Source organism: Saccostrea cucullata, unplaced genomic scaffold (genome assembly GCF_032062105.1).
Source record: "Saccostrea cucullata isolate Sc308-1 unplaced genomic scaffold, CSIRO_AGI_Scuc_v1 ctg15076, whole genome shotgun sequence".
Taxonomy (NCBI): Eukaryota; Metazoa; Mollusca; class Bivalvia; order Ostreida; family Ostreidae; genus Saccostrea; species Saccostrea cuccullata.
Window position 1 is genome coordinate 1 of NW_026919057.1, and position 15,079 is coordinate 15,079.

Genomic DNA, 15,079 nt, shown 5'->3' on the forward strand with positions numbered 1-15,079 from the left:
CATCCACCCTAACACCAGAACCCCTTGCCCTTGGGCAAAAAAAATTCAAAATTTTGGAAGAGGCATTCTTGCTCATTATAACTATATACTTAGTTTATTTAATACCCAGGAACAGAGAAGAAGATTTTCAAATAATTTCTACATTTTCTATCTATATATAATCATTATAGAGCCCTGCCCTAACACCTGAACCCCTTACCCTTGGGCATTAAAATTCACAATTTTTGAAGAGGTAAACAATTTCATCATAACTATGTATTACTAAGTTTATTTAAAACCCAGGAACAGAGAAGATTTTTAAAGAAATAATGCATTTTCACTATATAATCAATAGAGCCCCGCCCTAGCACTAGAACCTCTCACCCCGGGGCCTTAAATTTCACAATTTTGGTAGAGGACTCAACGGTCATTACATTCATGCTAACAGTTTGACTGCTTGATGTCCAAGAGTAAAAAAGATTTTTAAATATTGCATCAATTTAAGTGGTTTTGGCCACACTACTCAGGCCCCAGGGGGCAGGGACCATGAAATTCACAATTTTTGTTCCCCTTCACCAATAGATGCTTTATCTTAAATTTGGTGGAAATTGGTTGAGTGGATGCAGAGAAGCTAAAAACGTTCAAATGTTAACACACCACACACACCGCACAAAAACTCATTTGCTCAGGTGACCTAAAAAAGATTACTAGTATTCTATCCATCTATTTTTTCATCCTATTATTTCTCCCATTTTTAAAACATAAACCAGTACAGATACAGTCTAATAAGATCATGGAAATAGCATCCAAATAGTTTTGCTTGGTCTTCCCCTCCTTCTTTCTATTTTTGTCTTAAAAAATTAGAAACTTTTTATTTGTATTCCAGGACACAATGGTTTTTTCTCGCTTTGTAATAATATAATATTCCCTACTTGTCTACCCTTTTCACATATTGTACAGCAATGTGCAGCCATAACAATGTTACCATGAGATATTCATAATATTTTTCCTATAATAGATTAATGTTTTAATGTTTCCCAACAGATGGATCATTATTACATCAAAAAACGTAAAAGAAAGCAAAAAGCTTTCTTTTATGGTCCAAGGAAAAAAACTGTTATTGTCAACAACAATGAATTACCTTCTCGTCAGACATTAGGAGCAGATCCAACAGAGATTGCAGAACCTTGCATTACTCAATCAACCTCCACTGAGGACCATATTGTCCATGTAGCTGATGACAAAAATAATTCAAGTATGCTAATTTTTCTTAATACAACCAACAAATATCAATATCATCTAGTGCTGTACAGGACAATCCAAAACTGCATTTCTAAATGTTCTTTCTCTTTCCCATCTGTATTGTCTAGTACCCAACATTATGTAATAAATCAGTTTAAAATCACTTAAATGTACGTACTACATTTGGAAGTTATTTTAAAACTTTAATTGGAAAGTAAATAGAGGTTAGCACATGCTCAGATCTACCATATCTAAAGAGTTGCGAAACTAGTGTTTATATTAATAAAAAACCAAATAATGACAAGAAGTAAGTCGCATAACTATTTAATTATACATCAAAATAAATATAAAAAAAACTTAGAAAACTTCATTTCTTGAAAACAATCCATTTCCCATGGTGATCTACAACGAGAAAGTGCCCAATTCTGTTATTAACAAACTGAACTATATAAACTAAAACATGAGGCCCATGGGCCTTATAGTTCACTTCAGCATCATTTAACAACTTACCATTGGTTCATGTTCTAAACCACAGGCCATGATATTCACAATTTTGAAAGATCCAATGCATTCATTAATTATTATTTATTTCACAACTTTTTAGTTAGCTAATTTATTTTTATATTTTAAATATAAAACCCCAAATGTTAAATAATCAAAGAAAAACTGAAGTCAGAGTTTTTGGGGCTATATTTCAATATTTCTTCATTTGTATCCATATCCCTATTGTTCTCACAGATATCTCAATATATCGTCCCAGCCCTTCCATAAATACCAAACAATTTTGGTCGAGACACTTTTCCTCATCATTTCTTACAATTTGATGTTTAATGCCAAAGGGAAGTGAAGAAAATTTTCAAAGAAATAATGCATTATCAGTATATTATATATACTGGTGCCCATTCTAGCACCAAAACCCCTGATTCTTGATTCTTCAATTTCACACTTTTGGTAGAAGATTCAATGCTTATAATTATTACAATTATGCAAACAGTCTGACTGCTTAGTGTCTATAGGAGTCCAGATTTAAAAAGATGGTAATAATTTTCATGGTTAAGCCCCACCCCTCAAACCCCAGGCTGGAGGGAGGACAGGGACGAAGAAATTCATAAATTTTGTTCCCTGGCCTTCACCAATAGATGCCATATATTCAAGTTGACTTCAATTTGTTCAGCAGTTTCAGAGAATATTCAAATCTTAACACAACACAGATGACCGACAAAAATGTAAAGCAATAGGTCATCTGAATGACTCAGATGGCCTAGATATATTATTTATATTCTATGTGTAGGAAACCCCAATTTAAGTTGATAAATCAGTGTCAAATGCATTATGACTGAAAATATTGCAATTACAGACTTGCAAATGTTTGTCATTTTTAATTAAAAATATAATTAATGAAAACTAAATGAAACATAAAATACCTTCATATAGTTTTTTTTTTTATTATTTAATTTTTTAAAAATATTGATCTATTTAAAAGCACTCAGACAAATCAAACCAATACTTCTAAATCTAATGCCATAATTTTGCTATGGTAAGACAACTTTCTTTTATATCTATACTCACCTATAACTAAGACACTAACAACATTTTATAGAAATCATTCAGTTTAAAAGATTTTAAAGGTACTTTGCATATTACTACAATCATTACAATGGCAAGGAGAAAACCTACAAAACTTTACCATGACCTGTACAAAGTGAATTACTCAATATCAACCAAAAATGTTTACCATTCTGCTTTACATGCAATTGTTTTGGGAATATCATAAAATAGATAATGACCTGAAGTTTGCTTTAATTAAAGTATTAAGTCTTACCAATTCATCCTTTATCCAAAAAAGTTATTTCTTTTTAATAAGGATACAAGACAGGGAAAGAGAAGCGTATGCAGAACTGGACTCAGCTGTTTCCAAAGTTGTTAATTTCTGCAACAGAAAAAAGCTCTGTTGTTGAAATGACTTGCTGTCAGTGTTTTGAGTCAACCACAGATCTCTACAGATGCTTAGACTGCATTGGATCTTGGGTGATGTGTGAAGGTTGCCTTCATTCTAACCACTCAAATCCACATTTACATGTGTTTGAAAAATGGATGGTATGTACCTTACACTATAGAATAGACCAATAATTTTATAGCAATTTAATTCTGGTTGTAAAATGCCATTCCTTTAAAATAAACAAGAGCCCCATGGACCTCATCACTCACCTGACTAGCTTTGACCATGCTTTTCAGTTTACCAGATTTCCCCTTTATAATACATATTTAAACCCAACCCTACCCCAGGGGCCATAAATTGGACAATTTAAAATCTACACTACCCTATGATGCTTTTGCATAAATTTCAGCTTTTCTTGCTCAGTAGTTCTGGAGAAGAGCACTTTTTTATTTTTAAAAAAGGATTTTTCCTATGTAGTTTGTTGTGTAACTTGGATTCCAAATTGTGGACTTCGCCCTACCCCCAGGGGTCATGAATTGAACAAATTAAAATAAACACTTCCCTAAGATGCTTTCAAACAGCTTTTCTGTCCAAGTATTTTATTTTATAAAAAATCTTTATATTTTAATTTATAACTTGGGTTCCCCAGGATGCTTCCACATAAATTTCACCTTTTCTGCCTCTGTGATTCGAGAGAAGATTTTTTAATGACCCCACCCTATTTTTGGCTTTTCTTGATTATCTCCCCTAAGTGGACTTTGCCCTCCATTTTAAAAATTTAAATTCCCCTTCACCCAGGGATGCATTGTACCAAGTTTGGTTAAAATTGGCTCACTTGTTCTTGAGAAGAAGTCAAAAAGTGACAAGCTTACAGATGGACGGACAGCTAGACAGAAGAACGGATGATGGACAAAATGTGATCAGAAAAGCTCACTTGAGCCTTTGCCTCAGGTGACCTAAAAATAACTTGAATCTCATTACCTTAATATGCTTTTTATTGGTGTCTCCACTGACAACTACGTACTTTTTGAAGGAATCAAGTCCATTAATCTTCATAGAAGACACATACATAACAATCAGGGAACTACTGAGGCTCTTCTCTCACAATAACTTGCTCCTAGCTCTGATCAGCTAAAAATATTAAAGTTTCAATGTATAATTCAAATATTGCAAATTAAATATTGTTTTTTTTTCAGAATGGTACCTTTATTGGATATCAATGTGAGAATTCTGTCTGGTGCTCAGTGAAACATAAACACTGCCCAAACAAATATCATAAAGACTTGGTTGTCATTGATGACAAAGGTAAATGACATTAACATGCAGTTTGAAAGTTTTAGCAACTTTTGTTTTTATCTTCCTAACACACAAAATTTAGTCAACTAACAGAAAATGAAAGTTTTAAAATCAAAATGCAAAATAATCTTTCCCATATTTTGGACAGGCTATTCATGATATATATCGCCGAGCTTATCCTGATAACCGGGATTATATACCTTCAAGAAGGAAGCATCAAGACATTCTCAATAGCTCAATTCCTTTGAAATTGTATCTTCCATACGCAAAATACCTATTTTAAGTCAAACAATATTGACTAATTCTAAATAAAATGATTTTAAATGATTTTAATCCTATTGAAGAGATACAGTAAGACATCCTGATAATGAATTCACATTTACAACGAAGTGCTTTATATTTCCTGGGACTCAAAATACTTTTTTCCGCGGAATCTTCTGTTTAATTTGCTGGTAGAAAATTACGCAGATTTCTTAAACTGTCACTATATGCCTTAGGTTTATATTAAGTACCCTTGGACAAATTTTCACGGAAAATTTGTAACTGCCTAGTGCCTACATAGCTTAATTAAATTAATACTCGGTGCAAAAATGTATTTCTACAGTATATAAACGTAATTTTTTTGAAACTTGAAATATTTCATTAAGAACATGTGTAATAATTCCTTTCCTTATAAAAATGCCTGCGTGAAGAATTTTAGTTCATGTACCTCATGAATCTTCAAAAATAAAATGCATTTATTTATTTATTATATTTTCATTACCGTAATATATACTCGCCTATAAGTCGGTTGTATTAAATTAGCTTGTATACCAGATGGACTGACCTCATATAAAACCAATACTTTTAATAGCTTGCCTATAAGTCGGACACAGAGTTTAAGACCAGAGATTAACTCCCAAAAAACCGACTTATAGGCGAGTATATACGGTATTTTAATTTTTTTTATGATGAGTAACTACAAATTACGCTATTCAGTCATTTTTAAGCAAAATTGCACAGTTTTGACATCAAGCACTGTTATAAGAATGGAGATAATTCATGCTCATTCATTGTTGTTCCTGAGAAAATGAACAAAATTCTTATTTGTAAGGAATGTTAAAGACAAATATATTTACATTTGCAAATGTTTCCCTTTAAATAACACTATTAAAGCAATATGTATATAAAGTTCCTTTCATGAATGAAATAATTTCAAAAATTTCAAAGTATTGCTTAACCAAAGAGATGAATTTTCTCTCTGACAAAATCACAAGAGTGTGCTTTAGATTTATAGCAATTCAGTTCTAGCAGGAAATTATAGGATTTTTCTTCCGTATGAAAATATATATAACATCTTTAAAGCACTTGAATGATAAAAATGTGAGGTCATAAAGGTTATGAGCACGTCTTGGTACAAGATCAAATTCACTATAAAGCCCTTCAGGCTTCATGGAATTTGATCTCTTGACCAACCCATATTTATATACATGTATGTTCAATAGGTCTTGGTACAAAGCATAGCATTGCCAATATTCCACCTATCTTTGCAAACTGGACTTTCTCAGAATCCCTAAATAATATCATAATACTGTAATTGATATTATATGACTTGTTTTACTATTTCACAATTATTGTCTACAAACCAAACTCTTACAGGTCGACAACATCTCCGTACAATAGAGTTCTGTGCATGTGAAGAAGAACCAGTGACATTGCTAGACTTTAATCTGTGGCCCTCTTCTCCAATGTATCCTAAAATAGCCTTTCACTTTGACCTACTCAGATGGCTAAATGGATTGATGCTAGAAAGTCACGTATCTGCAAAGAGCTTCTGTGAAGCACTCACTGCAAGACTGCCTAAGCACCAAAAGAAGTACACATCTAAGGAAGTAAGGATGATATATTATATAGTACCCCTTAATTTTTTTTGTCTGAAAAGTACTTTACATAAAAACAAGAGGCCCAAGGGCTTTAAAGGGACATGAACACAGTTTCCACTAGTTTTTTTTTAAAAATTCAATTATAATGTTTATAATTCCTAATTAACGAGGCCCGATCTACTTGATCTTGATCAATATATACGTAACTTGATATGCGCATAGTTTTAACACAGCGTTGACACAGTCAAATTGCCCTTAAATGTTGTGATGATCTTGCAGTTAAGTCAGTCTTAACTGATAAGGGGGACGGTCTTACCTTGCTGTAGATGGAGATTGATCCTAATTTATTTAAGGGGTCTTAATATTTCAGTTTTATTAGAAATATACACATACAACAGTATAGAAGACTAATACAGAAGGGAAAGTAGCTCCGCCCACTGTAGTCCCTTGCAGAAGAGCAAACATCAAAAAAAAAAATTCCTCAACCGTCTTATTAAATGAAATAATAATGAAACTGAATTTTTCAAAAATATGTTTTTTAAAACTTATATGCTGTTAACACATAATTATGGTACCGGAAAATGAGGTTGGCTATAATTAATTTTCAGACAGGAAAGGCCGGGTCTTTAACAAAGCTTTCAAATGAATAATTTATTGACAGCAAATTACCAAAAGGACAAGATAGGGTAACAGCCGAATTTTTTATATAAAAATCAGAACACTGACAAAACTGTGATAGTTTGTAGTTAAGAAGTTAAAATGATGCTTACTTTAAGACAAGCACTAATTTTGATTCAAAGGCTACATGGAAGCCACTAGAGGGTTCAGAAATAGGACATATTCCAGAATTTCCTCAATTCTCAAGGTGGATTTTCATCATATTTTGGGTACATTTCTCTTCGGAAAACATAGAGCACACACTTGCCTATCTCAGATTTTTACACATTTACTGCATCTGATATCAGTGTATTAAATATATAAATTTGGGAAATAGGCAAGCGTGTGCTCTATGTTTTCCGAAAGAAAATGTGCTGTAAAATTAGTGAAAATTTGCATAAAAATGATAAATTTCGAAAATTGACCTATTATCTGACCTCACTTCGACCTCTGTATATTCTTAATCTTAAAACCAGTACTCATTTTGTGGCAGGGGTGAAAACAGGTTTTCATGCCATGGATAAACTGTTGGATCATATTCTGAAAGACACCCAAAATCGGGGGCCAAATACTGGTCTTACCCTATCTTGTCCTTTGTTAAAATGATTTAAATACCAATATTTAACCATCATCATATGAAATTTAACCTTTTATTTGTTTTGGTTGAAAAATCAGAGTACGGTATATAAACTGGGACTTAATTGAGATGCAAGAGTTGCTGTTATTTGTTTGGTTTAGACTGCCCTTTCTTTGGAAAAGTCCGTAAGGTGGCGACACCTCCATCCTCTGTTTCTAGAGGATAATATCTATCCTCCAAAAACTAGCGCGCTTCATGAAATATGCCTACATGACAAGTCAGTGTGATTCACACACCAATAACTCACACAAAACTGAAAAACATTCCTTAAATACCATTTAAAATTATTTTCAAAGCTGGGGAAAGTATAAAATCTACATGAAAAAATACCCATTGTGAGCGACAAAAAATTGTCGGAATAAATTGAAGGTTTTTACAATGCTTGGATCTGTAGTTCTCTGCTTTAATTATCTGTCCAAATTTTCTCAAGCACAGAGCTACTGTGCAGTTCCATAAACTGTTCATGTTGAAAGCTGGCATTCTATTATTTACATGTTGGTTTTTTTTTTTAATTTAAATCAATAAACATCTTTGGAATATAAATTTATTTTGAGGTATCAATTTCTTGGTACAGATTCATTAATTTCATCTTAGTTTGATTTCATGTATATCGCATGAAAAAACAATTTCAGTACCTTATCTACAAAAAGCACCCTTATCTCTTTGAACAATGGTTAAGGCCGATGTATAATGAGTTGATATAAGGCTTCATAAAACAAATGTTGTAAATGTGAGCATAGAAATGAAACATTAATTATACATCATTTTTAATATCTCTTTCATGAATCTCAAAAAAAGAATTGAAAATGGGTTTCCCTGGGACAATTCCAGTTGCCCTTTATTTTCAACACACGTTAAATGAGTTTTTAATATCTCTTTCATGAATCTCAAAAAAAGAATTGAAAATGGGTTTCCCTGGGACAATTCCAGTTGCCCTTTATTTTCAACACACGTTAACTGAGTTATAACTTGTAGTAGCCCATATTGCCTTAACTCATTCATCAGTGGATATAGTAAACTTATAACAAATTTACAGGCATATTTATGCTGACATCAAAAGATCTAGTGGTCTCAACCTGTGTTTATGTAATTGCACTATCAGTGATTAACAATTCTTCAAATTTTGAAAATACAACAGGAAAAAGAAATCTACAAAGTTTTAATGGAAGAAACTATTAACCAGTTCCGCCACTTCTGCTATAAAATGGATTTCTGTGAGCGGTTTGAAGGGCTTGACAATGGTTGTAGTTGTCCTGCATGTTATCAGGTACATGGTTCTAAAATATCTACTCGAATAAACCAAGATACAACTTGATTTTTTTTTTAACTTATTAAAATATATGGTTTAAATTAAAATTTTACCTTTTTGAACAGACAGACACTCCATTTTATTGCTTGGATGCAGACTTCCAGCTTGTCAGGAAAACTTCCTCTGGGAAAAGCTGGCTTGATCCAAAACATTCAGAACACTTTTTTGTGGAGCAAGACAAAGTCGATGACTTTGTTTCTTCCTATGAGGAAAAGACTTCATATACTAAAACCAAGGTGGGCAATGTTCATCAATCACCAATTACTATGCATCTAAGCCAATATTTTTCCAAATTATATTTCTCCAAGTTTAATTACAATGAGATATACATATACCGTATATGCTTTTAAAAATTATTAGAACTACTCAAGTTTTGATTCTCAACTCAGATTCAAATAATGTTCAACATGATTATAAAAATTAATCTTGTGGGAAATAAACAATTAGTCATGTTCTTTTTGAATTTATATTTTTTTACTTACAATTTTTAGAGGTTCCCCCCTCAGCTTTTGAGCAGCTTATTGTCTTGTCACCTGTATATAAAATTCATAAGATATTCTAAGTTCTCACAATAAATTTGGATTGTACATTTATATTGTTAATTAAAGTATATTTAATTAAAACCTCATAATTAAATTCAATACCAAAATATATTTAGTGAGGAACTTTATTTCTGTGGCTTAATTTTCTTTTCTTTCTTTTTTCTTTTTTTTTTTTTTTTAGAAGAAAATGATCAATTTTATCTCTTTCTGAAGTATTTAAAATTGTTAATTATGGATTCCTTTTTTATATGCAAAATGCACACAGAATAATTTTGAGCATTGAAATGATTTATGTTGGTCCTAAATTATGTATCAAAATTACCGTCATGAATTCTAATATCATACTTGGCAATTATCATATCATATATATCTTGCAAGTCAATCAGAAAGATAGCCTGATTCAAGCTTAAAATTAACACTATTTGAGTAAGATCTAAAACTTAACTCCACAAAATGTAAAATGTTAAATACTTAACATCAATATTTCTCACAAAATTCAATCCCCATGAACAGCGATTTAATAATTCCTCAACCCATAAAAACTTAACCCCAACAAAATCTGTGATTTTACAGTATGTTTATAGATTCTAAAAATATGCTTGACAAGAAAATCTCAATACTTTTGATGACTAGGAGCCAACCTAGTTAAGTTTTGAAATTTTAATTACCTCTTTTACATTTGGTATATACCATTTTTAGGATTGCAGTAACTTCCAAGCAGGAGATACCTTACGATCTAAGAATAAGAATGCCAAGCTGTCGGAGAAGGCTGTTTTTGGGGCTACATGTCGTCATGATTTCCCTCAAAAATTTTTCAGCTTAAAACATGGAGAAAGGTATTTCTAAAACCGAAAGATATATTAAAAACAATCTTCTAACTATAAATATGAAAATTTTCTACCTGCACCACGAGGTATATATTATTTCAGATTATTTTTGCATTAAAAAATTATTTAATTATAGATTATTTTTCATTGACTGAAGTGGCAGGTCCATTAATGCTTTTTCCAAGATCTATTTATTTAGGGATTGTAACGAATCAAAAGGCTAAAATTGTTTTAATTTTTTTTTTATCAGTTATTAAGAAATTCTTAAACCTTTCTTTCTAATACTCATATAAGGCATTATGTTATGTTATGTTATAAATTGTATTATGTTATTTGCATTATGACATCACAATTAGTAATACCAGCTGCAGTATCTGTTTTTAGAAACATCCCTGAATGTGAGTTATTGTTAAATGGTAGTTCTCACCATGGACTTGACATTAATTGTGACAATTAATACATATATACATGTATATATACAGTTGAGCTTAAATTTCTACACTAGATAAAGGACATGTGCACTTAAGCTAAGCAATGCTTAATGGGCCCTTTTTATGTGTCATTTTACTTTAGAATACATCACCAAATCGTTCTTGTTTGGTAAGAGTTAGCTTCTAGTGAATATTTCTAAGTAAAAAGCATGTTAAGCATCACCTAAATCAACATGGATTTGAAACAATTGAATAGTTTTGAATGCCCATGGATATCCTAAATACGGAAAAGTCATACCAAACCTTCTTTGACTTTCTTTTATGTAAAGGAAGGGGAATAGATATTTAAATCGATGCTTGAACAATCTGATGTTGGATCATAGTCAGGTGCGTTTTGCTTTTTGCGCCATATCTGTTTTAAAAAATTCAGTGAAGTTGTGTGATCCTGTAGTCAAAATGATCAAACAAAGAAATTAGTACTATTGCATTTAAAAAAAAATACAATAATAGTTTCATTGAATTTAAAATTACAAAGGAGTGTTTAGGTGGCTTTCAATAATACTTGTTTCACTGTCTTGCATGAATATTAAAAATGTTTCACACTTTTATGAATGGCACTAAACTCCCATAACCCTCTGGTATTCTTAAAACAAATCCATACAATATTTCTAAGCAGCATGAATTTGACTAAATGATACAAAACCTGCCGATGTTTTACAGTGAGCACATTTAAGGGGTGTTTACCTGGGTATAACTCACGTGACTATGGGTATTTTAAATAATTTATTCCACAAGCGGGTTCAACATGGGTCATACAGGTAAATAGCTCTCACTCACTATAGGAAAAATATTGCACTTTTTGTACATTTTTAATATTTTAAGTACCAGCCTAATCGTGTAAAAATTTCCTACTTTATCACAAGTTTTATAAATGTATTATGCGTATTTAGTCACTCCCACAAGTTTTTACAAAGTTAGGCTCATAGTAAACAAAAGCTTTGAAATGAATGATCATTCTCGATTTACTATAGAAAATCACATATGTTGGCTGACCCTAGCCACATTCTATGGTTTTGTTCTTTATATTCGTGAATTTTAGCGGTAAAATTTGTTGAATTGTAACGGTTTAGAATGTTTTGGATGAAAAATTTTGCTTTATTTGATAGTTTATTTTTTCACATTTTACCGGGGCCCATAAGTGCACTCGTTCTTTACCAACAAACAGACAGTGCAAGAAATATGCTGATCAGAAAACTTAATTGGGGTTTCAGATGCCTTAATTGCCTAAGTAACTTAAATCTTTCTTTGTAGATTAGGATATGCAATATTCCTATTGGAAATGTTTAAGGAACAGCATTCAGGCAAAAGCGTTCACATTTCATATGATATCGCCTGTATCCTAAAGAAACATCTGGAGGTACATTTGCATCAAGTTAGCTATAATTTTATTCCTAAGCCTTGGCAAGAGGATAAAATCACACAAGTTGGATAAAAATCTTATCTAAGTATTAATCATGGAAGTTTCTTTTTATCCCATGTTTTATACAGCATTACTAATTAGAGTAATGTTTTTCTCTATGACTTCATCAATATAAGTTAACACAAAAAACAAGAGGCCATGGGCCCCATTCCCCACCTTAGGTTGCTTTCACCATGATTTAATTGACCAGATTTCCCCCTTGTACTACGTATTGTGATCCCATCCTTCCCCAAGGGTCATAATTTGAACAATTTGGAATCTACGCTACCCCAAGATGCTTCCACAAAAGTTTCAGTTTTCTGGCCCTGTGGTTCTTGATGATTTTTAACGATTTTTTCTATATTTTTCTATGTAAAACTTTAATTCCTTATGGTGGTCTACCCAATCCCTGGGTTATGATTTGAACAATTATGAATCTACACTACCTAGCATGCTTCCACATGTTTCAGCTTTTTTTGCCTAGTGGTTTTTGAGAGAAAGATTTTTAAAGATTTCCTTATATATTTCTGTGTAAAACTTTAATTCCCTAGTGTGACCCCGCCCAACCCTCAGAGGTTATGATTTTAACAATTTAGAATCTACACTATCATAGCATGCTTCTACTTTAGTTTCAGCTTTTCTGGCCATGTGATTCTTGAGAAGAAGATAATTTAATCTGCCCACCCTATTTTTGTCTTTTCTTGATTATCTCCCCTGGTTAGGGGACTTTGCACTCCATTTTAACAATACAAATTCTACATCACCCAAAGATGCTTTTACCAAGTTTAATTAAAATTGAACTATTGGTTCTTGAGAAAAAGTCAAAAATGTGTCTTCCAAAAAATGAAAATCTTATCAAAAATACTTACTCTTTTTCCATAGAAAACAGGCAATAAGGAATTGCTGCAGTCTTTCACCTTCTCTGTTCCAGTTTTCCATTCCTATGGTCATACAGCCTCCTGTCAGGCAAGATTAAATAATATATTTTTTTAATGTGATACCCTTTACATGGAATTTAAAGCAACTAAAAACTTTCATTAGTGATTCATGGTTTCCTTGTATTTTCATTCTTTTATCTCTCATGGTTAATGCCAATTACTGTTTTAATACTTTAATGCTTTTATCTTAGTTTTTTTTTTTTACAGATGATCATGAGTCCAAGGCAAACTCTAGGGAATGGATTAACTGATGGAGAAGGGATAGAGAGACTTTGGTCCTATCTTGGCCATTTCTCCTGCATCACAAAGGAAATGACTCCGGAAAACAGAACTGATCTCCTCACCGACGCTCTGATACACTATGGTCAAAAGATAAGAGAAAAGCAAGGTACAAGAGTTGAAAAGTTTTGTGTGTTTAATATAAAAATTCTGTTAAAATTAATGAATTAGTAAAAAGTTGCTTTGAAAATTTAAATATGCTTGAGTTTACTAATATGCACAAAGTATTGCCCCCTTAAGGTCATACGCAATGTAGTTCGAACTTTTTGGCTAGGGGTAAAGGAATGATTAACCACCAGATATGTCTGATTAATATTTTAGATATGATATGTTAAGCTGTAAACTTTTAATTAGAAAAGAAAAATTTCATACATTTTAGTTTCATAATTTGATCATTTTTGGATACCATTGTATGGAGCTCTTCTTCTTAAGGATATCAAGAGAGTCTTAAAATGGCCACAATCTTCCAGCCCCTTTAAAAGAATGTAAAAAAAATCAAAACTATAAAAAAGTTTATTTTTTTATTTTCTCTTTTATTACGTACCATTCATGCAAAGGAGACTCAGTAAAAATACTCCCAAATTTAGAATTAAGGAGATATGTTCCAAGCAAAAATATATGAAGCTGAACTTCTTTAAACCATAGGTCTGTTATATATACACCATGATTTGAAAAACAAATATTTTTAAAAAAAATTTCCATGAATTCACTCAAAATTAAAAAATGTTCATATAAAATTGTGTGTATGTTGCCCATGCATTAGGCTTCACTGCAATCTCAGGACAGACGGACAATGGACAACTGGCCTGGGGGCCATAAAACTTAGATGAGCTCACTTTTGATCTCAGTCTCACTTTTTCCAAAGGATTATATAGTGGAAAAGTGAGCTCATCTAAGTTTTATTGCCCCCAGGCCTGTGCATCAGAAAAACTCAAATTACCTTACAGCTCAATTGAGCAAAATAATGAACTTTTAAAATTAAAAAAATTGTTTAGAGAGTGGAGCATGATCCTTGCCATGTTCTTCTCTATGCTTTTACTCAGTACACTATGTGGAAATGTTTGCATTTTAATATAATATTACCTACTGTGATTATGTTTTCTTTTAGCATAAGATTCTACAATTTCTCTTTCCATAAATGCCCATGCTAAACCTCAAACTTTTTTGTATTTTTTTTAAAATTTATTTTTTGTGTATTCTTTGCCAATTTTAAATGAGAAATCACTCTATTCTTATTAATTTTTATCTGCATAGGGGATGTTTTAGTTAGAAAATATGAAAGAGCTACGGACCTTATGGAGACCAATCAAAGAGCTCTTGACGATATGCTGGAGACATTTGAAGGTAAACCTATTTTTATATAAAAATTCTCTACATTTGTGTCCAGAAGACATTAAAAAATAATTCCCTGTATACATACATAACATTGTGGAAAATTTCATCTTAAAATTTAGATATAGCTGCTCCATATAAGGCTTATAAGCTGATTGGTATGAAAATATTGAACTTAATGACCAGATAACTATGTGGTTATTTTTATTCAGTAAAAAAAAAAACTTGAATCTACACAAAATGAAGATGTTTCCACCCAAGTTTCAAGTGCGAAGAAGCCTTTTGAAAGTATTTCAAAATAACCATGCCAACTATGGTTATCCCCCCTCTGTACATACACATTTTCTCGC

The 15,079-nt window shown here is 31.9% G+C and overlaps 1 protein-coding gene across 1 annotated transcript; it reads left to right on the top strand.

Annotated features, from left to right (window-relative positions):
- Window positions 1-3,208: 3,208 nt before the first annotated feature.
- On the top strand, window positions 3,209-14,741 carry LOC134278551 (uncharacterized; the record flags this gene model as incomplete). Its single annotated transcript, XM_062760860.1, has 10 exons — window positions 3,209-3,318; window positions 4,357-4,465; window positions 6,095-6,327; window positions 8,751-8,879; window positions 8,987-9,157; window positions 10,163-10,299; window positions 12,033-12,138; window positions 13,063-13,146; window positions 13,326-13,527; window positions 14,652-14,741. Coding segments are annotated over exons 1-10 (1,327 nt in total), but the record flags the coding sequence as incomplete, so codon positions are not given.
- Window positions 14,742-15,079: the final 338 nt, after the last annotated feature.